The sequence below is a fragment of the Leptonotus elevatus genome, chromosome 18 (genome assembly GCF_054856555.1).
Source record: "Leptonotus elevatus isolate MCC_2025b chromosome 18, RoL_Lele_1.0, whole genome shotgun sequence".
NCBI lineage: Eukaryota > Metazoa > Chordata > Actinopteri > Syngnathiformes > Syngnathidae > Leptonotus > Leptonotus elevatus.
This window is the reverse complement of record NC_141256.1, coordinates 7,682,330-7,708,162: the sequence shown is the minus strand read 5'-3', so window position 1 is coordinate 7,708,162 and position 25,833 is coordinate 7,682,330. Positions and strand designations below refer to the sequence as shown.

The 25,833-nt window shown below is 43.6% G+C and overlaps 2 protein-coding genes across 4 annotated transcripts in view; both read left to right on the top strand.

The window, feature by feature from the left end:
• akap12b (A kinase (PRKA) anchor protein 12b) overlaps positions 1-21,551 on the top strand; it is a 44,402-nt gene extending 22,851 nt beyond the window's left edge. For 2 of the 3 annotated variants that reach the window (XM_086061755.1, XM_086061756.1), the window contains 2 exons: positions 14,691-18,428; positions 20,399-21,551. In XM_086061755.1, coding sequence (XP_085917881.1) covers positions 14,691-18,424 — 3,734 coding nt within the window. In that variant the 3' untranslated portion in view covers positions 18,425-18,428; positions 20,399-21,551. Of the gene's footprint in view, positions 1-12,153; positions 12,375-14,690; positions 18,429-20,398 lie in introns of those variants that run through there. The other variant, XM_086061757.1, reaches the window with a different exon arrangement.
• Positions 21,552-21,893: 342 nt separating this feature from the next.
• clec11a (C-type lectin domain containing 11A) lies at positions 21,894-25,833 on the top strand. Its single transcript, XM_086061766.1, has 6 exons — positions 21,894-21,959; positions 23,075-23,275; positions 24,177-24,291; positions 24,408-24,515; positions 24,600-24,683; positions 24,952-25,833. Exons 2-6 carry the CDS (start codon positions 23,189-23,191, stop codon positions 25,362-25,364), a joined length of 807 nt encoding a protein of 268 aa, XP_085917892.1. The 5' UTR covers positions 21,894-21,959; positions 23,075-23,188; the 3' UTR covers positions 25,365-25,833.

Below are 25,833 nucleotides of genomic sequence, written 5' to 3'. Positions count from 1 at the left end.
AACGCAAACCAGTCGCGGTTCTGCCCGTATTGCTTTCGCATTCCAGCTGACGGCGCTCATTTCACCCCGCATCGCGTCTTTCGCTCAAGCAAACGCTCGGTCTGAACGCTTTTATGATGATCAGACATCAAGAGTGCTTTTACTTCCCTCTGAGCCAGGATACATCACTGAGGAGAGTGTTGGCGAGTTCATTTCAGCGGAGTACTCGGTCCCACCCACCAAGCCGGCCCCACGAGATCCATCATTGTCCTGTCCGTCTCAGCAACATGTTTTATTTAGTTGTTCGTTATGAAGAGGGTGCTCGAGGGATGCCTATCAGGAGAAGACGAGATAGTGAAACCTCTATTAGGAAGCCGGCATTTATCATCGGCTGTCCAACTGATTGGCCTTTTTGTCTTCTTGCCAGCTTTTACAGTAGCAAGGAAGGTAAACGTCAATATTAGCTCATCAACCTCTGATGTATACAGACGTCTAAATCAGTCTAGTTGTACTTCAAATTTTTCCTAGCAACAAAAAAAATCGACCAAGCGACTGACAGCACTACTAACTCATAAGCCCTTGGACTGATTCGATTGACATGGCAACAAATAGCAGCAGAAATCTGATTGGGCAAAAACAAACATTCACGCACATGCCCTGGAAAAAAAAAATCGAATGTAGGGAAAAATGAATACCATTTTATGGAACAAATATTAAAATTTGGGTATTAAAGTCGTCAAAAGTCTGGAACCTCCCCAGGGCGCTCTCGTATCTGGGGGCGCTGCTCTCTCATCTTTCCCGGCATCAGGGAACCTAATCTCCTCCGCCTCAACCCCTAACCTCCCCCAGGCACAAGGAGGCTCGAGAGAATGGAACAGGAATGTGGCCCACCCCTCCTTCTCCTTCTATAGTAGACCCCCACTCTCCAACCCTCAACAATACCATCATCTCATCACATTTAGGGGGGCTTCTCTATGAATCTTGAATCGGGGAAATTTGTTGGCATTCCTATTCATATTTGATACACCCGTGAGACATTGAATAACTCGTTAGGATCGGGCGCGTCGAAGTAGTAGAATGAATTTAAGTCATGAAATAGAGCTGGTGTAGCAGCTCACATTAACCCATATTAACCCGTTCCCCAGCATATGCTTGGGGTTAAACGGCTTGTTTTATAAAGGGGGGGTTGTCTGATAGCACAAAATAGGGTCAACCCTGTTTGAATGTCAATGTGGTCAACTACAAAGTCTCAAGTCTAAATTGTTGACAATTTGCCCGAAAATATGATCAGAATTTTTCCTGCTAAGGAACAACTGTCCAAATTGCCGAGGCAAACATTTCTGGAATGTGGCAAAAAAAAAAAGTTGAGGCAACTGACGACAGATGGCAACCCTGTGGCTAAATATATACTCCTTTCTGGAACTCAACTCTTAGTACCGCAACATTAGGCAGGATAGATAATTTGTAATGTCTTAATTGCCAGAATCACCAACCTCACATGGACAATACACTTCGTATTTTCCATGCATCTGCATTCTCACTCGGTTAAAAAAAAAAAGGGGGGGGGGGGGTTAACTCATTTGCTCCCAAAAACGTATACATATGTACTATTTTAAATATTACTACCATGGTCCCAAAACAATTTTATGTTTTTTTTATGCTAGAGCATAGAGAAGGTTTTGATGCAGCCACTTTTATTACAAAAACGGCCAGCAGATGGCAGCAGAGTATAAGAGATCAACCAGGGTCAATGTTGCAAAAAGTTCTTTTCCCCCAGGGTTTTAAACAGATTTATGAATAATGATACAACTTAGCTGTATTCTAATGCTAATTGCTGCAAAAGGGAAACATAGAAATATATATTTTTTAAATCTAATGAATAAAAGAGACTCTGTTTGTTTTGGTATGTTCCATGTTTTTATAGCATTAGAACACAATATTTTGTGGGCCTTGCAAAATCAGTCAAAATCCAGTCAAACAGCCGGGAGCGAAGGGGGTTGCTTCAGTGACGATTGCTGGGAGTGAGTGAGTTAAATCTGTTTAAGTGTGCTTAAATGTACAATGTTATTTTATATGCAAGTTTTACATTGAACTTCAACTGGGAGATTTTGAAGCAAACATGCTTGGCCTCTTTCTGGATGTGTCCTACGCGATAAACGGAGGTTCACTTTAGTTCCCAGCATTCGTGGACAGAGGACAAATTGTGATGTAAGAATTTAAGTATAGATTATATCTGACTAAACAATGTCACGCACTGTTGAGGAAACGTGCATGGATGTGTCCAGAATTCAGTGCAACCAAGGAAACATGTGACAGGAAGAGGAATCTGTGATGTCAAAAGATGATTGTACTTCCTGCCTGACATAGTTGGACACACACAAATGAGAGAAGCGGTCTGACTGAAGGCTTGAATGGGATAACCTTGACCTGTATACTGTAAAAACCCGTTAAAAAAAAACCACTTAAAATTCTGCGGGGGGGGTGGAGGGGGTCTGTTTAGTGGAGTGATAGAAGGCTTAAGAGAGAGAGTGCCGGACAGTGGCTTCAGGAGCGTGTGAAAGGACGAGAGACGAAAATTCTCTGTGATCTTGAGCGCTTTCGCACACTCGTCGACTTCATTTCCCTTTTCCGCCGTTTATGTCGTCGAGACACTTCTTGGAAAAGAGGAAGAGCGGGAGCCCGTTTTTGTGTGTGTGTCCCGAGTCTGAGATGATGTCATGGCCCGTCTTTCCAGGCAACAAAAAGCGCCTCCACCCAAACTGCCCTGAATGTCCCTCACCCCGACCCCACTCTCACGATTCCTCCTTGCACCCCCACCCACGCAACCATTCAAGATCCCTCCTCGAACATTCCTGCACTGGACCCAATATTTTGTTTCTATATTACTCTACTGCAGCTTCAAGGAAAAATAGCCCACTTGTCTAAATAATTCACCCCCTAAACATTTGGGGATTACGCGGAATAGATTTATCAAAATAGAGACAAATATTGGACCAACATGATAACTGGTATCGGTACTCGCCCATCTCTATTTTATATATTGCTACACTGAAACAAAGACAGAAACATTGAGCTGACTCTGTGGTGTGTGTGTGTGCGTGCGCGCGTGTGTGTGAATGAAATGGACAGAGCATGTATAGAAGTGTAGGCACGCATGAGTCAAATGGAGGAAGCTGGGGCGTGAACGGAAGAATTTTTTTTTTTTTTTTTCTTTTATTAGAGCTCAGTATTGTTCATTCGGAAATGTCATCATCATTGCTCTTTTTTTTTTTTTTTTTTTTTTTTTTAAATATATATATATATATATATATACACAAAAATACATACATATATACATATATACATACATACATTTTTTTTTTTTTTTTGTGTGTGTGGGTGAGTATGTGTGTGTGCGTGCGTGCGTGCGTGCGTGCGTGTGTTTGTTAGCTCACCAGAAAACCTATTAGAAAAAAAAAATCTCATACCGTTCACCTAAATCGAACACCAGGAGACCCGAGGGGACCGAAGAAAACCAAGGAAGGTGAAATCCAGCACCGACCAGACACCCCCCACCAGAACTCCTCCCCAGCCCAAGAAACATCCAGACCCCAACAAATCCAAAAAACATAAAATCAGGGAGGCCTCAAGAGACCAACGGAGAGACCGAGAAAAGGAAGGAAGGACAGACGAAGCCGCGTGAGATCCGAGACACCAGCCTCCACCGATTCAATAACCTGAGGAGGAAACAGATTGTGTCTGAGTTTCGGTAGATGCTGGTGTGGTGGATCTGGCATGCATGAAAATCTCCACCAAAGAGGGGAGCCGTCGACCCCCGCCGGAACAGAGCAAGCGCAACACCTCAGGGCCCCCCAGGCCGCGGCAGCGCCAAAGGACGACCCCCGGGCCCCACCAGGGCCACCGGCCGGAGAGCAAACCCAGGAGCAGGAGCGCCCCCCGCCCCAACCCGGCCCGCGCCCCCGGCCCAACGCAGCAGGACGGGGCACTGCAGGCCCACCAGGCACCCCACCGGCCCCCAACCCCCGCCCCCCCCACAACCCCCCGCCCCCCATCCACCCCCGCCACCCACCCCAACCCAGCCCCAGCCGCCCCCATGCCCCCAATCCCCCCGACCCCCCCACCCCGCAACCCCCACCACCGCCCCCCCCCCCAACAAAGCCGCCCCCCCCCGACCCCACCCCGACCAACCGGCAGCCCCCCAACCCCCGACCCCCAGCCCCCGGGGACCACCCGCACCCAGGCACCGGCGCCGAAGAGGGGCCGGGCAGCGGAGCGGAGAGGGCAGCCGCGCCCACCCCACCCCCCGCCGTGTGGAAGGACGGAACACCGGGGGCAGAAGGGGGAGATGGGGGCACCGGAGGGCGGCCGACACCCCCGAACCCCAGGCCCAGCGGGGGAAGGCCCCGGTCGTCACCCCAGCGTTCTTTGTGAAAATTAACCCCTGTTACTGAGTCCGCCAGCTCGCGGACTGGCGAACTCTACCCCTAAACCGTGAATGTGACCCCACCCAGTGTATATACAAGTGTGTGTGTGTGGTGCATTAAAATTAGGAGCAGGTGAACCGGAGCCGATGGAAATGATATTCCCACGCTCCGATCCACCCGCCACCCAAGCATGTTGCTGATTGTATGTGGTGCATTAAAAAAAAATAGATAGGGCGGGGGGGGGGGGGCGGGTGGCGACACGGACAGGGGACCGCAGCACTGCTCTATACTGCGGCCCCCAACCGATGGCACCCCCACAAGCCCCCCCCCCCCACCCACAAGTTGTGTGGTGTATTAAAATTGGAGGGGAGTTGTAGGGTGAAGACGGTGTTTCCACCCTACCCCACCCCCCAAAGTGTGTTATGTGCCCTATATGTCTATAAAAGTGTATTGTGCAAACCTAGTGTAGTGAGTTAAGAGGTGTGACCAGCGGGGCCCCCCCCAACCGGGCGGGGGCAGGAGGCGCACCGGCCCACCAAGCCCCCACCCACCCCACCAGGACCCCGGCGGGCATATGGGACCCGTCCGGCGGGGCGATAGGGCTCGCCCCCCGGATACTGGGTCCCGCCCGAGGTGTCAGGACGCCCACCGGAGCGGGGCGGGCACGACACCAAACCCCAGCCACCCCCGCCGGCCCCCATAGCACCGAGACCCGGGCCATGGATGGAGCCCCCGGCCCAGGGGAGGGGAAGGAAGGCGTACCGGGGAAGGGGAAGGGAGGAGGGAAGGGGACGACAAGAAGGGCAGGGGGCAGCGGCAGGGACGCAAGGAGAGGGGGAGAGGAGGAGGAAGGGCGACGAGGGAGAGGGGACAGGGAGGCGGAGGACGGGCGGGGAGAGGCGAGGAGGGAGAGGCAGCAAGGGGGAGGAAGGGGGAGGGGAGAGGGAACCACCGGGCACCCCGGCGGCCCACAGGCCCCGAACCGCGTCGCCGGGCCCAGAGCGACGGACCGCGCCGGAACGGCGCCGCCCCCGACACCAGGGAAAGCCCCGCAACGCAGCACCCCCCAAGAGACCCAGGGAACGGCCAAGACGCAGCCGCCACCCAGCAGCCAACAGAGGGGCAGACCCGCCCACTCCCCGCCAGGGGGGACAGCACCCACAGAATTAACCCACTGGCATGCCGTGAATCCGAATATCAACCCCTGGTGCCCATCGGAGGTGAATCCGCTCGATCCCGCTGGCAGCAGCCGGGTTCCTGACTATGGAAACACAACCATTAGTTACAAATTGCCTAATACAGAAACATCAATGCCAGTTATAACGCTGCTGTGGCTCTCGCTAACAGGCAGAATTAAAATCCAAGTTTAGGTTAAAAAATTCTATATACGTAGACCATGTTTCTTTAAATTTTGACATTTGGTTTTTATTTGAGGCAGATATTTTTTCCATTAAAATATGATTTATGAGGAGGTTAGACCATTGGTCGATATTCAAAGTTTGTTTATTTTTCCAGTTAACAAGAATTGTTTTTTTTGCGATAGTAAGGGCTACAAGTATAGATTGAAATTGTTTATGTGGTAAGTCAATTGTTGTTAAGTCACCTAGCAAACACAAGTTTGGAGAGAACGGTATCCTGCAGTCCAAGACAGCGGAAAGTTTTTCTAAGACTTTAGTCCAGAAACACATAACCGGAGTACATAACCATAAAGCATGAAAATAAGTGTCTGTAGTGTTTTGTAAACACTGGAGACAAATGTCGGAGTCTGAGAGTCCCATTTTCTTCATCATATATTGAGTAATGTATGTTCTGTGAATAATTTTATATTGGATAAGTTGTAAATTTGTGTGTTTTGTCATTTTAAAAACATTTTCACAAACTTGAATCCAAAAGACAGATTCCGGAGCTATAGACAAGTCTGTTTCCCATTTTGAGATGGGTAAAGACGTTTTATCAGTATATGAAAGTAACTTATATATTTTTGAGAGTTTTTTTGTTGTTGTCGGAGAAAGCTTGGTAATATCTTTAGCTAAAACAGGCGGTTGGAGCGTACCCTGGAGTGTTGGAATTTGTTTCTTTATCATACTTTTAACTTGCAAATAATGTAAAAAGTTTCCGTTTTTTATTTTATATTTTTGGAGCAAGGATGTATATGATATAAACATATTATCTGAGAAGAGATGGTGGAGATGTGTAATTCCTTTCTGCTCCCACACATTCAAATAAAACGATTGGTTGTTAATTTGAAAGTCGGGGTTATGCCATAGGGGAGAAAGCCCGCTGGGCTCCACTTTGGCTTTTGTCATTTCTAGTGCCTTCCACCAGGCAGTCAGGGTGGCGGAAATCATTGGATTTTTAAAGCAGTTATGGCGCTTAATCGATGTTGTAATAAAGAGTAAATCTAGGAGTCTGAGGTTATTGCAATCCTTCTGTTCTAGTTCCAGCCAACAGTTAGTATCTCTATTGGGTTGTGCCCATAAAATAATATATTGTAGCTGGTTGGCTATATAATAGTGCATAAAATTTGGTGCCTCTAGACCTCCTTTGGATTTATTTTTCTGAAGAGTAGATAGACTAATCTTTGCTTTTTTTTTTTCCCAGTAAAATTTTGTAACGGCTGAGTCCAACAACTGGAACCAGTTAGCCGTAGGTTTAAATGGAATCATTGAGAAAAAATAGTTTATTTTGGGTAAAACTTTCATTTTAATAGTGGCTATTCGTCCTATTAGAGAAATAGGAAGATTATTCCAGCGCTCCAAGTCACTATAAATGCTATCCAGAAGTGGAGTGAAATTTAAATGAACTAAATCAGTTAATTTAGGTGAGATTTTTATGCCTAAGTATTTTAAATTACCTATAGGAAATGAGTAGTATGGGTCCTGGCTTGCAGGGTTCCATGAATTTTCTGTAATAGGTAGAAGTGTTGATTTTGTCCAGTTAATAGAATAGTCTGATAACTGTGAGAATTTAGTTATTAAGTTAAATACTTCCCCTAATGAAATAGCAGGCTTTTCTAAATAAAGTAAAATATCATCGGCATATAGATTAATTTTATGTTCTGTTACCCCAGAGTGAATTCCTTGAATCATTCTTTCCTGGCGTATGGCTAATGCAAGCGGTTCAATAAATATTGCAAATAATAAAGGCGACAGTGGGCATCCCTGTCTTGTGCCTCTCTGTAGAGTAAAACTCTTAGATATAATCCCATTAGTAGTAACAGTAGCTTTAGGAGAATCATATAATACTGACACCCAGTGAATAAATGACTTCCCAAAGCCAAATTTATTTAAAACAGCAAAGAGGAAGGACCAGTTAACTTTATCAAAAGCTTTTTCTGCATCCAATGATATAATAACTGCCTTTTTATCATGCCGCTGTGACATACTAATAAGGTTAAAGAGCCTTCTAATATTATTAGTAGAGTGACGCTCTTTAATAAAGCCTGTTTGGTCGCTATGAATGATTGTCGGGATTACTGTTTCTAATCTAGATGTAAAAGCCTTAGTGATAATTTTAATATCAGTGTTAATTAGTGAAATCGGACGGTAACTTGATGGAAGGGTGGGGTCTTTTTCTGGCTTTAATAAAAGTTTAATTGCTGCTGTATTCATGTGTGGGCGTATGTGACCATTAGTTTTAATTTCTGTTACTACTCTTAAGAATAGTGGAGCAAGCATTGACCAGAAGTGCTTTAGAAATATAGCCGGATAACCATCCGGGCCGGGTGCTTTGCCATTTGGCATACTATCTAGAGCACTGTACAACTCGTTTATAGTAAGTGGTGCATCTAACATATCTTTATATTCAGTAGTTACCTGAGGTATACTTAAGCTACTGAGGAATGCCTCAATATGCTCTGGGTTAGGTTTATTAGTTTCTGAGTATAAGTTGTGATAATAATTATAAAAAATTTGATTAATTTCTTCTGGTGATTGTGTACATTCACCAGTTGTACCTTTAATAGCCGTTATAAGCGATTTTTCCCGATTACGTTGAAGTTGGTTTGCAAGAAATTTACCTGATTTGTTATTATATTCAAAGTTGTTGTATCTCAATTGTTGTATTATAAACTCTGTCTTTTTAGTTAACATATCGTCTAACTGTATTTTTGTATTTTGTAAGTCAGTCCATATTTGGTTATTTGGGTTTATTGCGTACTCATCCGTCAGTTGTTTAATTTTATCTTCCAAGTCTTTTTCTAATTTTTGATCCTGTTTCTTTTTATAAGATGAATATGATATAATTTTACCTCTAATTACTGCTTTCCCGGTTTCCCAGAGAAGAGCTGGAGATAGGTCTGGAGAGTCATTTATTTCCAAAAAGTCCGCCCATTCTTTTCTTATAATTTTGTCAAATTCTGCGTCGTTTAGTAGTGAGATGTTAAAACGCCATGTAGGTGGTGGTTTAAAGGTATAATCAACTTGTAGGGAAAGGGAGACTGGTGCATGGTCGCTAATAATAATAGGATGTATTTTTGTAACGGTTTTATCAGCAATAGAATTATTTGTAAGAAAAAAATCAATTCTTGAAAAGGACCGGTGCACAGCGGAAAAGAAGGTAAATTCCTTCTTATTTGGGTTTTTAAGTCTCCAGCTGTCGACGAGGCCAAAGTCATCCATATATTCCCCTATTACTTTTGTGGATTGTGATCGCCTTATACATGTTGTTTTATTAGAACGATCCATTAATGGATTTAAGGTTGTGTTAAAGTCTCCTCCAATAATAATAGTAGAGTTCGCTGCTAATTCAAACAGTTTAGAGAAAAATTCATGGAAAAAAGCCGGATCATCATTATTAGGGGCATATAAATTACCGAATGTATATATTTTATTAAATATAGTCACCTGAATAATAATGTATCGGCCCTCTGGGTCTGTTATTGTATTATTTAGAGTAAAGAGTAAATTCTTATGTATGAGTATACAGACTCCCCTTTGTCTACTGTTATAAGGGGCAGAGTACGCTTGGCTAAAATTTTTATCAATAAGTAATTTTTCTTCAGATTTTTGTAGGTGGGTTTCTTGTAGGAGGCAAATATCTGCTTTTAATTTTAAGAGATGGTCTAAAGTTTTTATTCTTTTTGCCTGTGAGCGAGCGCCACAAACATTCCAGGAAACCAGAACTAATTTATGCATACAAATAATATAAACACAGTCCTATGTATATATCTGTATAGGCCATTTGCCACCACTGGCATGTTATAGGATAGAATCAAAGTGGTTAGGTGATTTATATAGTTTGTATAAAATATGAGGTAACGTATAAGGCAACATGTAAGGTAATGTGTAAGGTAACGTGTAAGGTAACGTGTAAGGTAACGTGAACGGAAGATTGAGCGAATAGGTTGGGGGTTCAAGCCATGTACTCCCACCATCAACTTTGATACATTCTTTGCTGTGTGACTCACTTACACACTGTACAGTGCTTGTGGAGAGTGGCATGTTTACTTCATGTGTCACTGCATGGAAGCCTGAGTGGTGTGTCATGTTGAATGAGTCGCTTCAATGGGATTCAACACGTGTTAAAATGCTGTCAGTCTATTGCCGTTTGAATTGAATAGAATGTAACATATTGACACTGCTTCATAAGTCCCATGTTATTTTGGCAAAAAATCAAGTTGAATCCCAATTAAGTTGAGTTAAGTCATTCAATCTTGTTCTTCAACTGGATGTCAACCTCAAACATTTCTTGACAATAATATGTTATATGTGACTTCACTCGTCTAAACATGACATTCTGATTAATATTACATTTTTGTAATATGAGTTAAGCAGCAAAATCCAGCTGTTTTTATCCATCTCAGGGGGGCGGCCATTTTGCCACTTGCTGTCGACTGAAGATGACATCACACTTGCTCAGGACTCAGGCAACGACCAATCACAGTGCACCTGTTACTGAATCTGTGTTGTGATTGGTTGTTACCGGAGACCTACCTGCGCAACATTGATGTCATCTTCAGTCGACGGCAAGTGGCAAAATGGCCGCCTCCCTGATATGGATAAAAAACGGCTGGATTTTGCTGCTTAACTCATATTCCACTAACACAATATTAACCAGAATACCATATTTAGACCAATTGGACTGCATAGAACATATAATTGTAAAAAAATAAATAATAATTGGGGCTGACTTCCACTTTCAGTCATTACAAACAGTATATATGTACATTAGCCACTATGCACTCTAGTTGGAGAACAATTCTTACAAAAAGAGGTTTTAAGCTTTGTGTTTAAATTTTACTTTCAATCTAAACCTAAAACAAAGAAAATTACATGTTGTGCATTTATAACAACCATATAACTTTAAATTAGAATCCGCTAGGTTAATGCAAACACAATGGGAGACACCATAGACTGGCTAACAATTAGCATCTAGCATGTGGTGCTCTTGTCAACTTTTAAGGGATGGATATTTGAACACAAATATTGTAACAACATAAATAGACAAACAATATAACAATACTCAAAAGCATAACCAAAATGGGATGTAGTTTGTTTGATCAGATATTAGTTATCTCAACTGGGAAGTTGAATCTTTCGAAGTTTTAGTCGAGCAAGTCCCAGTTTCTAAAATTGCCAACTTTACTTGAGTCAAGTCACATGACTCGCGCTCTGTTGATAATAAGCCTTGCATTCAAGAGGCTTTAATCGAGCAAACTACAGCGTTCCAACCAGTTGCACTCACAGGAAATTGCGTCAGTGAAATGAAGTCGGTATTGGAAAGGTGTTGAAAAATGCGAGATAAGGTCGACGCGTATCCGGATGACTCGGGCTCGCAAGACGGCACTTGATTCAAATTACTGTTATCACCCGCACTCGCAAATTCGCACATTCCTTCGGGGACAATGCGGAAGATTACAGATCACGACTACGACGCTGTTTACCATGAGCATTTATCTGCATTCCGTCTCGTCTGTCCCCACCTCACACAAATGCCGAATTTAATGTGTTTTGCATTGAAGTCATTGAGCGAGGCTCGTTAGCATTTACATGGGGCGGCTGCCATCTTGAAAAAAAAAACCCCACCAACACCATTCGTACCTTGGTTTTGGCCTGTGGAACATTGTAAGATGAGTGTTGTAAAATTTTGAAGACTCATGTATGTACACTATGCAAATTACTAGCCCGACTCGATGTTGGTCAACTGGAGTCTGATTTAAGTCTGCAATTTTAGACTTGTGACTTCCCCGGCTAAAACTTATAAAAGGCTCGACATGAACTCAATAGCTATGAGGTAATCTGTCATTTGTTTTTGTTTCAATTCGGCTGAAATTTGAAACACTTCAACTGAAAACTTTATTGTGTGTATTCATCAAAACCATTGAAAATGTCACCATTCAGACAAAAGCGCCTTAACAAATGCAGGAAGGTTATGTCGTGAAAGAGGAACGTTACGGTCGGCCACTTTTTCAGCCAGTCTGTGCCAGTGTGTCTTTTGGGGAGACAGCCATGGGTATTAAGGTCAGAAAAGGAGACGTTGCGTGTCAGAAGGATTTGGTTTTGGGGGTGGGGTTTTTTTCCATGCGGTTTGATCACATACAATAGTTTTGTTCTTACTATAAAAAGGGGTCACTTCCTTGAAAGAGTGCATGATGATGAGCTGCAGTCAGGCCGGGGCGGAAGTGCACTAGAGGGAGGGTGTGTGCTAGTAAAGGTGGAGGGGGGGGGGGTTCATTCAGAACAGCTGAAGAAAGGAGGGGGTGGTGGGAGAGGGAGGCGGGGGTGGTCCCAACGTGACGTGTGTCAGTCTGTTGAAATGTGTGTGAGGCGGCCCTCTCGACACACACGGGCTACAGAGCAGCAGAACGGCAACTTCAACCGCTGAGCGCGGAGAAAGTGAAGGGACACAGAGAATTGATTATTCTTTTTTTTTTTGTAGTTTGAGTTTTGTGGGTCTTTTTTTTCACTTAATAAAAAAATCTGGATTTTTAGGGGGTACTTTCACAAATGCTTGGAACAATTACTTTAACAGGTAAGCTCAATTGGTTTTATATTGTAAAATTTGTCTTTATAAAGATTTGTATGTTGTTGTTTTTAGATAAGTTAAATTTGTGCTAAATTGTGATGGATTTTGCTTACATGAATTAGTATTGTTGTCCTGAGGGTGTGGTTGCATAGTGGTGCATCTCTCTTTTTTTCTAGTTTTAGTACTATACTGTAGACGCCTGTCATTATAACCTAAAAAAAAACAAATAACATTGCTATGCATGTCATTTTTTTGTTAATTTTATGTTCAATGGTGGTTCTCCTTATACAACAGCATCCATCCCAGTGTAAACTTGTTACTCTAAGTGACCCAGTGGGCTGCGGTCCCAAGGGATTATTTTGGGCGTGAAAGTTTTTCTTTATAGCATGAATGAAGAGCAACAGTTGCTTTTCATCATATGCGGAGATGAGCAGAGGTTTTTTCCGCTCCAAGCTGCCATTTCTCAACTCCTATTTTCTTGTCATGTGAAGCATATCATTAGATTAGCGGGATCATAATTCCCAGTGGGGTTGTTGGTCTTAAACCACAAAGAGCAGGTGGGGGCTGGTGTAAGAGAGGGTCACCTGAAATTAATTAGGGTCTGTCTCAATTGTTAGTGACAGATGCTGTCCTTGGATGTCACAAATGCAGTTTCTGATTTATTACTGTGGATGAGATGAGTACCCCTCCTCCCAAAGTGGCGCCTCGGAGACACTCTGACCACACCTTAGGAGGGGGAGAAGGGGGGGGGGGTATTTGTCGTTTCTGGGGGATGTGAGAGAGTCGAGTTGGCCTCTTTTTTTTCTGCTTAACTGACTTCTTTTGTTTGCATAGCTGCTGCTGCTCCAGACAAGTCAGCCTAATAGGGATTTGCATACATTTAGACGAAGTTGGTAAACAAGTGTCAGTTTTCCGTTGATATCTCGTCAGTAGTGGAGTAGAGTTAAAATTGCTTTATTTGGGACATGTGATCCAATAATACTGTTTTTACCCAATTTGTACACAATATTCCAATTGTTTCATCCCAAAATGTGAAATAAGTTGGAAGTTAGGGTTTTTTAACTCCGCGCTAGTAGCAACCCCCCACCCCCACCCGCCTCCTCCAAAACAAAAAGAACCCGTCCATCCACCTTCTCAAACCCCTGCAGTCTCATCCCAGAAACATTCTTTGTGGTAAAGTCGTTATTTAAAGCATACACAGACACCCCCCACTCCCACCCTCACCCTAAATCAAACCAATCCAAGGGTGTTGTGTGTGCCTGTAAAACAAAACAAAAAAGTGAGATCAAAAAGACAGGAGAGATGCCAGCAGTGTGTTAAATCCACATGGTTCCCAGTTTTATGATCCGTGTAGATACACATGGCCTCATCCGGCAAGTCTGACCCGAACTTTACAACTTGAGTTAAGGGGAGGCGGCAAGTTGAGTTTGTCTGTTTGCTGATGAACACATTTTGAAACGACGCCCGCTCGCGAGGAACCCCGTGTCCACGTCGAAGGCACGCCGCCGCCCAGGCGCGACTTTATTTTGTAAATATGCTGAATCTTGTCAAGTTTGTGACCATCGCCACTGCCCCCACTGCTCCGTTCCCCTTGTTTTCACAGGCCACAGCAAGGGTTAGAGGGCTATTGTATTGTGCCTTGAAGAAGGCGGTTCCCCATCTGTGTTGGAATGTGGGTCAAGGGGACTTAATTCAAAGAGGGTGGTTGTAGGCCTCACATTGTTTGGTTTTTAGAAATGTAAAACACAGTTTATCTGAGCTATGTGAGACCTGGAATAACATAGCACACATTCCTTGCTGGGTCAAATTCATACATACATTTAGACGCGTCCTCCCTAAAAATAACACTTTTTTATTAACAACATGTTGCAGTTTTTACATAATTTCCTCGAAACCTTAAAATGTATTGTCTCGTCTAACACTAAAATATCCAAAGAATGCAGTGCGGCTATAATTTGGATTGTGGGAACATTTCAAAAAAAAATTGTGTGAGTCAAAACCGCTACAGAACAGTAGCTTGGAATTACCATGCTTTCCCACGTTTGGTTTGTTTGGAATTGCAATTTGAGTTCAAATTATGGCTGCTTTGCTTGTTAAAGACAGGGGGGGGGGGACACGGTAGTTCCCACAGTTTTTCTTTAAAGGAGGTGTGAATATGTGTAATGGGGTAATGTGATATCTACAAATTAGACATTTGTGAGTCCCAGAGTATCAGGTGACTGGTGTGAGAAAGTAGAAAATGGACTGTACCATTTTACTAAATAAATGACTGATTTGGCTGAAACATGATATTGATTTGTTTAACTTTCCTCATCATTTCAGTTGGCCAGCCAGATGGTGTGTCTGTGGCTCAGAAGGAGGACACCTCAGAGACCATGGACATCAACACGGACGAGCAAGCTCCTCACGTGAACGGTGAGAAAGTGGAGAAGGAGTCTCCCGACAGCAACGACATCACTCCCGCTGAGGAGAAGGCAGCGGAGGAAAAGCCCGATGAGACGGGCGAAGTGGGCTTCAAGAAGATCTTCCGCTTTGTGGGCTTTAAGTTCACCCTGAAGAAGGACAAGAGTGAGGAGAAAGAGCCTGTGAAGCTGTTGACGGTGAAAGATAAGGATGGAGACATGGTCAATGGAATTGATGAACATGCAAAAGACGAGGCCGCTGCTGCGGACGAGAATGGCACTGCTGAAGAGAAAGAGGGCAAAATAGAAGCGCCCCGCACTGAGGCTGAAGTCACAAAAGATACAGACAATTCTGAAACCCCAGATGGTCCTGCCGATGCTGTTGAAATCTCAGATGAAGTTGTCAAAGAGGAAGTAGCTGAGAAAGAGGGCGAGGCCAGTCCACCAGCCCAAGAGCCTGCGTTGTCCCCCTTCAAGAAGCTGTTTAGTACAGGCCTCTTCTCTAATCTGCGAAAGAAATCCAGCATTAAGAGGACAAAGGAGGAGGAAGAAAAGGAGGCAGCTGGCGAGGACGAAGCTGTTAAAACTGGGGAGGGGGAAGATAAGCCAGATGCGGAGCAAGAACCCAAGGAAGAAAAACTGACAACTCAGGAGAAAGAAAAAGCCGAAGAGGAGGTCCCAGCCTCACCTGAGGAGGCTAAACCCGAGCCAAGCTCAGAATCCGAGGTCATTTCTGATGAAACAAAGCCAGAAGAAGAAAAAGCAGAAGAAGAGACAGTTCCAGCAGAGGTCACCTCTGATTCTGGACTCACAACTTCACAAGAGAAGACAAAGCCCCAAGGAAGCCCACTAAAAAAGCTTTTCACTGGTGCTGGGTTGAAGAAACTCTCAACTAAGAACAAAAAGAGCAAGAAAGATACTGAGGTGAAACTGACAGAGTCTGGCGAGCAAGCAGCAGCAGAACTTCAGTCCTCCACGGAGTCCACAGAGGCGGCAAAAGCTGACAGTGGATCCTCATCCCCAGAGCAATCAGGAGAGCATGCCGCTGAAGCAGAGGTGGCCCAGTCGGACTCCACACAGGATGCCGAAGGTGAAGTTGTCTCTGATGGAGAGAAGAAAAAGGAGGGCATCGTCGCCTGGTCTTCCTTCAAGAAACTAGTGACACCCAAGAAGCGTGTGAAAAGACCTTCTGAGAGCGATGATGAGGTCACAAATGAGAAAGCAGCAAAGTCGGCAACCTTGTCTTCTTCTGAAAGTGCTCCATTCGCAGATAAGAGTGTAGAGGAGGAAGCGAAGGACGACAAACCCTGTGAGGATGAGAGTAAGACTGAAAATACTGAAGAGAAACTGGTCAGCAGCACAGAGGAACCCAAAAAGAAAATGGACACTTCTGTCTCCTGGGAAGCTCTGATGTGTATGGGAGGACCCAAAAAGAGGACCAGAAAGACTTCAGATTCCGACGATGAGGAAACCAAGATTGAAGAGGAGAGTCCTGCGCCAGCTGCAGAAGAAGGCAAGCAGGAGGACAAGACTGAGGCAGCTGGGGCTAACCCTCAAAGTGTTGAAGGCGAAGAAGAAGCTGCCTCCTCCCCAGAACCTCTGAGTAGCCCACCGGAAAGGGAGTCTGCCTGGGACACTCTGAAACGCATGGTCATGCCAAAGAGTAAGGCCAAATCTGAAGAGAAGACCGAGGAAAGTGCCGAACAGGTCCAGCCAGAAAGCGAAGCACCAAAAGATGAGTCGTCATTCTCTCTGAGGAAGTTCTTCCCTGGTCTCAGGAAGAAAAAGGCTGAAAAACAAGCCTCCACTGAGAGCGAGGAGGACTCTGACACCCCAGCTGTTGTCCCCCTATCAGAGTATGATGCACAGCACGATATTGTCCAGGAAGCTGCGACCACAGCTCAAGAGTCCTCCGATGAGAGATCCCCTTCATGGATCGCAGCCATGGTGGAGCAAGGCAATGACAAGCATGATCAGCTGAGCGACATCACAGAAGAAGCAGAGAACGTCGCTACGCCCAAGTCTGTCGACACTGACACCGACGAGCACGGCGGTGTGTCCCCAAAACCTGTCGGACGGAGATTATCTGTAGCTGAAGTTGCTCAAGCTCCTCCCTCGGAAACCACCACCAATGAGCCCAAGGGATGCAAGGATGAAAATGCACAGGAGCTTGTGGCTGCCATTCAGGCCGAAATAAGTGAAGTTCCACCTACGACATCTGTGATCTGCGAAGACACACCAGTTGAGATTGCCTCAGAAGAGACTGAACCACCTTTGGAGCACGCTGATTCCAAGTCGCCGCACCTGCTGGAGCCACATGCCCACGATGAGGCCATGGCCATCTGCACCGGCCTGGGAACCAAAGAGATTGCTAAACTGGCTCAAGAGAAACCTGCAACTCAGATCACAGAGTGTGTTTCTGTGATCACTGACGCTCTCAGCACGGAGGTCATAGTAGAAGAAGAGTCACTAAAACTGGAGGAGGCTGTCATTACAGAAGACGCACTATTGAGCGCCCAAGTTCAACAAGTTAGAAACGTTGAGATAGAACCCGCCGAAAGCTCCCAGTGCCAAGTGTTGGACATCCAAACTGCTGACGTGAGCATTGAACCCGAGCACCCAGGCGTCGGAATCGTCAACACTTTCCTGGGGTCGCAACTTGTCGAGACCGCCACCTATGTGGCAAACAATGCGCTGATCGATCCCATTACACCAACGGTGGACATACCCGTGCTTTTACAGAACGGAGAAGTCACTGAGCCAAGTGTGAAAACCAACAGGGAAGAAGAACTTGTCTGCGAAACCACAGAACCAGGTGAGCAGGATTGCGTCGTCACAGAATCCTTTGTCCTCGTCAGCTCACCCTGTGTGGACCAGTTGGCAAGCTCCAACATATCTGAGGCAAAGGATGCCATAGAGACCAGTGGTGAGTCCAGTCAAATTGAGGTCCAGAGCGTGGTCATTGCCCAGTCTGTCATTCAGGGTGCTGTGGATAAAGTTTCAGAACAGCCAAAAACACCAGAGCCTTCCACAATACACACCGCAACACCGGTCCAGGCAGTGATGACCACAGAAAAGGAGATTGAGATCTCAGCGGAGACCCCTGTGGTCACCGACACTCCCACCCCTATCACCAGAGAAAAAACACTTTTTGTTGCCATGGAATGTGAAACCGTTCCGATTGAGGTGGCAGAGATCCTCAACGGGTCTGCACTGGAAGACGAGAACTCCCAAGAGGGTTTAAAGAAGGCCGTGGAGGTAAACGCAAGCGAAGAATTTGCCATAGAAGAAGAAGTCGTGGAGATCATTGGCGAGAGTTTGACGAATAACAAACTGGAGGCCGTGAAGGAGGAAATGGAAGAAGAGAAACCACAATCGGAGAACGAGATCCACATGCCCATCCAGGTGGTCCTGCAGACCGCACAGGTGCTCGAGGAGGACTCAATCAAAGAAGAGGCGGTTGAGGAGTTCGGCAGCAATGGCCCCGTGAACGGCAAAGGAGACCGGCCTGCGGGCGACCAGTCGGAAAGTCTCCCGGCGGAGGAGAGGACGCCGTCAAAGTGCGCCGAGGTGATGGCGCAGGTGATGGAGGTTATCGAAGAGGCGGTGAAGGAGATTCAGCCCGCGTCCACAGAGATCACACCGGCCTCGTGAGCAGGTGAGGCGGACTACAGAATTCCTTCATTAACCGATCAAACGGGTTTCTCATGTGTGTGTGTGTTTTTTTTTTTATATAAACATCAATGGGCTCTACTTTTATTAGAGGGGTTGGGGGGTGTGGCCAGATGAAGAAGCTTTTGTTCAAGCGCTGAGTTACCAGGGAACCTTTGATATCAAAGTAGGAATGCTGTTGTTGACCCCATCTTTGTCGGTCGGGGTCTTAAAAGGAAGTGGTGTGTGAGGGGGAGATGAACTTGTGCTGAAAGACTGATTATGATCCCTCCCTCCCACCACCCCTCTTCCATCAGTTTTCCTCCAATCTATCTCAGACGCACTTTCTCCCATTAAAGTGAACGTCTTGTCTCGCTTTGATATACCAAACACTGGGGCGTCTTTTTTACGAGCAGCATTTTTTTTTTAATGGTTTTCAATGTCTTGTTTTATTGAATGTACTGTAGTTTGTTTAAAAAGAGGCGAAGAAGTGGATTTTGCTGTATGAAGTGCATAATCAGGGATGGTGGAGGCAAAGATGACCAAACAAAGTGAAAATGTTAATTAAACATGGAGTCTATAGCTCTGTTCATTCTGTCTTTATGGGAAATTGGTGCATCAGAGGTCGTCAACCTATAAGCATTTGCAAAATCACCCTTTTACCAATAGTTATTAATTGGCTGTCATGAATGTTTGTATTCAACAATACTTCGTTATCGACGTAGCGTATTTATAGTAACAATCATGTAGCGCGTATGGAAAAATTTGCAAAATGAATGGTGACACGGCAGCGGTCCGTCTCACTTTGGGGCAGGTAGATGATTATGTCCACGACAAAATTATGAACAATTATTTTCAAAGAGACACTAATGTGTACAGTATAGTGCAACAGTAACATATATGGTTCAAAAAGCAATTTTTATAAACATATAATTAAATATAGCTAATAATAACCAAAATAATCTTCAGTGAATTACCAATTTGTAATTTTAGTGGAATCTCAGTGTGTGGAAAACTGACACTGCTACTAACCCAAAAAATGGGGGTTCACTAATGCCATACTGTGTGTCCTTGATGCGGCCGCTGACGGGGAAAAAAGTCCTTTCATCCAATGTCTGCATCGACAAACCAATAGAGAGAGGACATGCTCATGTTTTGTTAAAAGACAATCAGCCCTCCTTTAGTCCTGTCCTGGGTATGAATAACCTTCATAAATCACCACACTTAAACTCAATGACAAGAACAAATAGACTTTTTATTTGTGCTAATGTTTGGGGCTAGCTTGAGCAAGGAAGTAGCACGATTACAGCTGCTCTATCTGTTATACCAATGTTACATGGGCTAAACACATTAAAAATAAAAAAATAAAAAAACTTTTATTTTACCAGTGAAAGGTAATTCAATGGCAATTCAATTCATTATCAACTGTTTGAGTTTGGATAAGGACATTGATGTAGCGTCATTAGTAAAGCCTGCAGCAAAATGGCGGACACCTTGACACATTATCCGGCCAGTTGGTCCGCATGTCGTGTGTAATAATGTCTATTATCTGGAACGCAGCTCCAGTTTTAGTTTTTGTGCTCAGACTAAAGCAATAAAAATGTCACTTTGGCGTCATCTTGTGGCAAGGAACTATGTTGAGAAACGTCATTTAACGTTATGCTTTGCCGCCATCTTCTGGCATATCACGGGCGATTACAGTACAGTATAAACCTTGTAAGTGCTTCAAAGACCCTACAGGCTTTAATTTGTCATTATTACGACGTCGGCGATAATTCCTTTCAACATAAAGAACCGTGGGGCTGGAGTTATTCGATGTTGTTTATTTAGGGAGAGACAGGAAGTAGATAGCTGCAACGAGGGTGTTACATAGAAATCAAGGATGTGGAGGCCGGTCTTTGTTACAACAACTTGCTTGTATACTGTTTTAATGTTAATCGTTGCATGTTGCTAACATCTCTGCTTGCTTCCCCGCAGATGAAGATTCAGCATTGTTGCCTGGGAGACCAGGACGCGGGTGATGACGAGGAAGAAGCTGAGGATGCTTGGTTACGACTACCTACTGACACGCCGGAAACGAGTTCTGCCCACTTCCTGCCCATGAGAGAGACTGAGTCACCGAGCTTCCTGTTCACCATAACCCACCCCCCACCTCCCTGCATCCAGCCATGATCGCCACCCCCCCTCCACCCCGTGCCCAGTCCGTCGAATGTTTACCTACGTGTGTGCGTGTGTGTCTAATGGTGTATAGGTGTGAGAGAGTATCAGAAGGTAAACAGATTGTATATTGTATTTATATCGAGTATTCTTCCAATCACCCTTTATTTTTTCATGTTGAGCCCTTTTTTTTTCTTTTTTTTTACTTTGTCATAAGTAAAGATTATTTTTAAAAATTCCACAAGCAACAAAACATTACCAAAGCTAATTGTTGCATAAGGCATTGGGGCCGTTTTATTATTAGTATTCATATATTTTGTAGCAGCCATGGTACAAACTGTGATTTATATTGTCAGTAAGATAAAAAGGTAAAAGGTCAAATCCCCCTCATGTTTCATGTACATACATAAAACATATGCTGCCTAATTTACTGTGAAATAACCTTTTCACTTATCTTTTTTTGTCATAACACAATAAAATACTATTATATCAGCCTCGCTTCATCATGTGGTAGAAAAAAATAATCATTTGGAGGTTTAAGGTAGTGCATTAATTTATGCTAGCTACCAATCATAGTTGAGGTTGCTTAACACATTTATTCTAATTCAATACATTTGCTTAAGATGAATCAGAGGCTGACACCAGCACCAAATGAGAAAAAAAAACATTTATAAAGCCTTACTCTTTTTTTTTTTTTTGTACATAAATATTCCCCCAAATCTCCTTTTAGCCTTCTCAGTCAGCTTTGACTTCACTGTGAGCCTGCTAACATTTGTACAGATGATGTGTATACGCTTGTATGTACTGATAAAGCCTCTCGTTATAACAACAACTAATATGCTTCATTCTCCGTAATATTCACATAAGCATGGTTTTAACTGTCTTTTATATTTTACAAGCTGTTAATAGTATGGATACATAAACTTGTCTATATTTCATTCAATAAAGTTGAGAGGGTGGGGGGAAATAAAATGTGTGTGGTTTTTTTTGTTTTCGTTCATGAAAATGACACAATATGTCAAATCCTTTTCCCCCCATTCAAATTACAGTAACCCCTGCTAGCTTAATGCTAATGATCAGCATCTTGTGTACCAGCTAAACAACGGACATTCACAAATTGGAGCAGCACACATCGACATAGCGCTTAAAAAAAAAAAGTTTTTAATAAGGACAAATAATATACATAGTATAACAACAAAACGAATTATAAAGAAATAAACTTTTTTTATAAAGTGTGATTACTGTATGTACTGCAATGTAGTTTGGTTAAGGGTGGGCGTGGCCTATTGAATGACGTCAGAAGTTGAAGGCAGCTAATACGCACAAAAATAGACCTTTATTAAGCCAACATACACTACTTTTACTTTAGCATATGCAGTAGGTAAGCATCAATTATTGTGTTTTAAATATAGTATCAGACTCCAAAAGAGGTTAAATGTGACGTTGGATGCTCGAATAACTAAAAGCGAACTACTCTTGGCTGCATTTTGGAATACGGTTACTGGTTAGCTCCGAAGGTGGCCGTAATGGACACTTGGTATTATAAAAGTGGAGCTTTACCGCCATCTTGTGGCATCTTGTAAATCACTCATTCAGATACAGTTGAAGTTTTGTGGCGCTGTGCGCGTGCGCGCGCAGAACTGAGGCGCCTCTGTCCGAAAGAGCTCCTCCAGAAGCCTGAATGGTTACCTTCTTCCACCAGACGTTAATTCGCAAATTGCAACATGGTTTAAAAAAAATAAAATAAATAAATGCATCATTCTGAGTTGGCAGTGTGCAAATATTCTGTTTTAAATTGACATTTTAGAGGGCCCAGTGTTAAAGTAACCATACTCAACAATAAAATGTAAAAACGAATAAGTTTATTTTTCATGTGCAACAAAAAGAGCTTCTTGTTGTTGATAAATAATCCCTCATTTACGTGATTTGTTATTGTTAAATCGAAGTGCAGAACAAAGACCAAAATTCCCTTCTGGAACACTGACAAGAGTCTCGCGGCATTATAATTAGCACACACAAACATAATCACTTCTGTGAGTTTTCAAGTCACAATTGTACGCTGCAAGTGAATGCAACACAGTGTGAATTAGGAAAAGTTTAAGCTCAGAATACACATTTATATAGAACAGTGGATCTCAGAACCCTAAATCCAAGTCCTGGTCTTTGTGGTGTTTTATTTCGCACTTTCCTTTGGAAAGGTGTACAAACAAAGATTTGAAATAGGTACGAAATAAGATAAGATAAAGTAAGATACAAACCCCAACACAAAAACCCAAATTCAAAGTGATTTATTATTAGTATTATTTTACAATAACTTCCATCTTGTACACAAAAAGTGGAAATGGGATATGAATAGGAAAACACAAAAGGCTTCCCTCTTTGAAAACCGGCAAGTGACGCTCTTAAAACAAAGCAGAAGCAAACCGACTGTACGGTTGCACAATATTTTTTAAAATTGACATAATTATTTATTTAGATCATTTTTCCCCCCCGTAGTCCTGCTGAGCCATGTCTCTGTGGGAGGCGTGAAGCGGGAAAGAGAGAGAGAGAGAGGCAGTTTGGAGAGAGGGGTTTTTCATTTGGTTTCTTCCAGAAGTTTGGAGGTCGAAAATGGGATCGGTCGCCAGGTCGCTCGCTCTGCTGTGTTTGTGTTCTCTGGGCTGCTGTGTTCCCGCCGGCAAGCCGCAACCAACACAGGTCAGGATTGTATTGAGCTTTTGAATGTATCCTGTAAACGAAATGTAATTATGTTTGGAGCATTATTTGTTGTTAAAATTGTGTTGAAAAGTAAAAAAAAAAAAAAAAAAAAAAAATCACTGCACTCAAAGAGGACGTCATGAGAAGATTATTTGCAGAATGATCTACCCATTCCCAGGAGCGATGTCATCATTGATGGATAATTTTGGTAACACCTTTTAAACCAGAGATGGGTGGAAGTTTCACTTTTTTTTTTTTAAACAAAAGCAGATGGACAAGATTCATTAATAAATAGTTGCACAAAAAATAAGTACATTTTGTATGTGAAATATGCAGATTTTTTTCAATTTAATAATAGAAGACTAATTCAGTCTAATTTGTAAAATAAATTAATTAATTAATTAACTAAATAAACACATTTTTAAACATTACAGCACTCAGGATAACATAGCTCAGCTAAGTGTCTAATTTCACCAAAAAGCACGCTAGCGAGTTAAGGCTACCTAACTTCCTCGCTAGAAAACTAAAGCTAGCTGTTTAGCTGATCTGGCTAATCGAAACCATCTGCTAAATTACAGTTAGCAGAAGACAACAATGAAAATAACTGTAAAACTAGTGCTAGGTGTCTTGTTGGAGTTAACTGGTTAATTAATTGTACCTGTCAGGTAAACCCAAAGCTAACTGTCCTAATGATGCTAATGGCTACTCGCTTGAACTTGACCTAACTGGTTCTTATACAACAGTGTAACTATTTCGTTTAAGCTAACCGGCTAATTTAACAAGTTGTCGGGAAGAGGTTAGCGCAGAAACTCATGCTAGCTTGCTAACAAATGAATAACTGAAGCTAACTGCCATAATACTTGTTTTAAGGCAATGTAATGTCAATATTGTTTTTGGTTAGTTGTCTCTTACAGATTTGAAAAAGTCACAAGGAGATGTTCCCGACATTCTTCCAACATCTGAACTGGAGCCCACCAACCAAGCGTCGGACTTTGAAACCTCCTACAACTATGTTTGTGCGTCCTCACACCATTTTTTTTTTATTATTATTTAAAATTGTACATCGCAATTAACCCCATAGTGCTAAATTTTCATTTTTAAACAGAGAACATTGCATTTTCTACTTCCACAGTGTCCAGACTGGCCGGGATGGATCAGGCCATCCACAAACTCAATGTGGGCCACTACACCCTGGATGTTAGCATGGATCAGCTAATTGAGCGTCTGTCCAGGATGGACGGTACCAATTCATGTTAACGCTAACCCCTGACCGACGTCACTTCCTGGTTCCGCTAATATTCCTTCTTCATCCCCAACATGGCAGCTAAGGTGGCAGAGCTTGAGGACAAAATTCGAGAAGTGTACCAACACAGCAAAGACAATCGCAAAGAGACAGGAAGACTAGAAGGTGAGCTTGTTTTTACACCATTTCAGGGTTTTTTATTTTGGTTTTATCTGGATTACACTGGCTGTACGAACATTTTGAGGACCGTACTTTCCTAATTTAGTTATTAGGGCAGAAAGAAGACCTTGCTAGGGAGGTGTGGTAGTACTTTTAAGAGGTCTAAGAACCTTTTATCTCTAGGAACTAATGACCTAGCCTGCTAACTATAATGAGACAAATGATCGTCAATGATAATTATACCAACATGTCATGTTTTTTCTCGGCCAACCAGGTTGCCAGAAGGGCCTGCGGCTGGGCTACAAATGCTACCTTGCGTACAACACCCACGAGGACTACGCGGGCGCTTCCAGGAAGTGCATGGAGCGCGGGGGCCGCATGGCCATGCCGCGAGACCGCCGTGACCAGGAGGCGCTGGCCGACTACGCGAAAACTTTCTTCCGGCCAGGCAACTGGCCCGTATGGCTTGGCGTCAACGACCTGGAGGCTGAGGGCGTGTACATCTTTGACGACGGCACACCCGTCTCCTACTTCCAGTGGCGCAGGCACTTCCTGTCCAGCCAGCCGGACGGTGGCAAGCGCGAGAACTGCGTGGCCATGTCGTCAGATGACGGCGACTGGTGGGACCACTACTGCGACAGGGCCATGAACTACATGTGCGAGTTTGATGACAGGGTGGCACTTTAGAGGAATTCCTACCTCTAACATCGCGACACACACAATTAAACTCACTTAAAACCGACATTGGGCTTCTCTTAATGTTAGCGGCTAGCTGCAGTTAAGTAGCTAACGATACGTAGCTGGCTAACTGTGGTAAAGTTTGCTAACATTATACCTTAGCTGGCTGAATGCTAACTTCATTCTTTAGATTTCACACGCAGAACATTTCCAATTGGGGCCATTTTGTCTGGTAACTTGAAAATGTATTCTTCATAAAGCCGTCTAAAAAATAAAACCACTTACACCGAGTGTGCAGGAGACATTTTGTTTCTTGTTTCTTTGTTTGACATTTTTCTGCCACAGAAATATTTTACACTGAGGTGACAAAATATGTCATCTTTTATATACATTTTTTAGATACACTCCATACAAAAGAGACCATTGTTGTTTTCATGATGGTTGTATACAAATAAAGGTTAGCTGATGCTCGACGGAC

Bases quoted from the DNA above. Each gene is read 5' to 3' on its own strand.
- clec11a (XM_086061766.1), top strand. From the start codon at position 23,189: ATGGGATCGGTCGCCAGGTCGCTCGCTCTGCTGTGTTTGTGTTCTCTG. The intron at 23,276-24,176 runs GTCAGGATTGTA...GTTTTTGGTTAG, and splicing joins GCAAGCCGCAACCAACACAG to TTGTCTCTTACAGATTTGAA. The intron at 24,684-24,951 runs GTGAGCTTGTTT...TCGGCCAACCAG, and splicing joins AGAGACAGGAAGACTAGAAG to GTTGCCAGAAGGGCCTGCGG.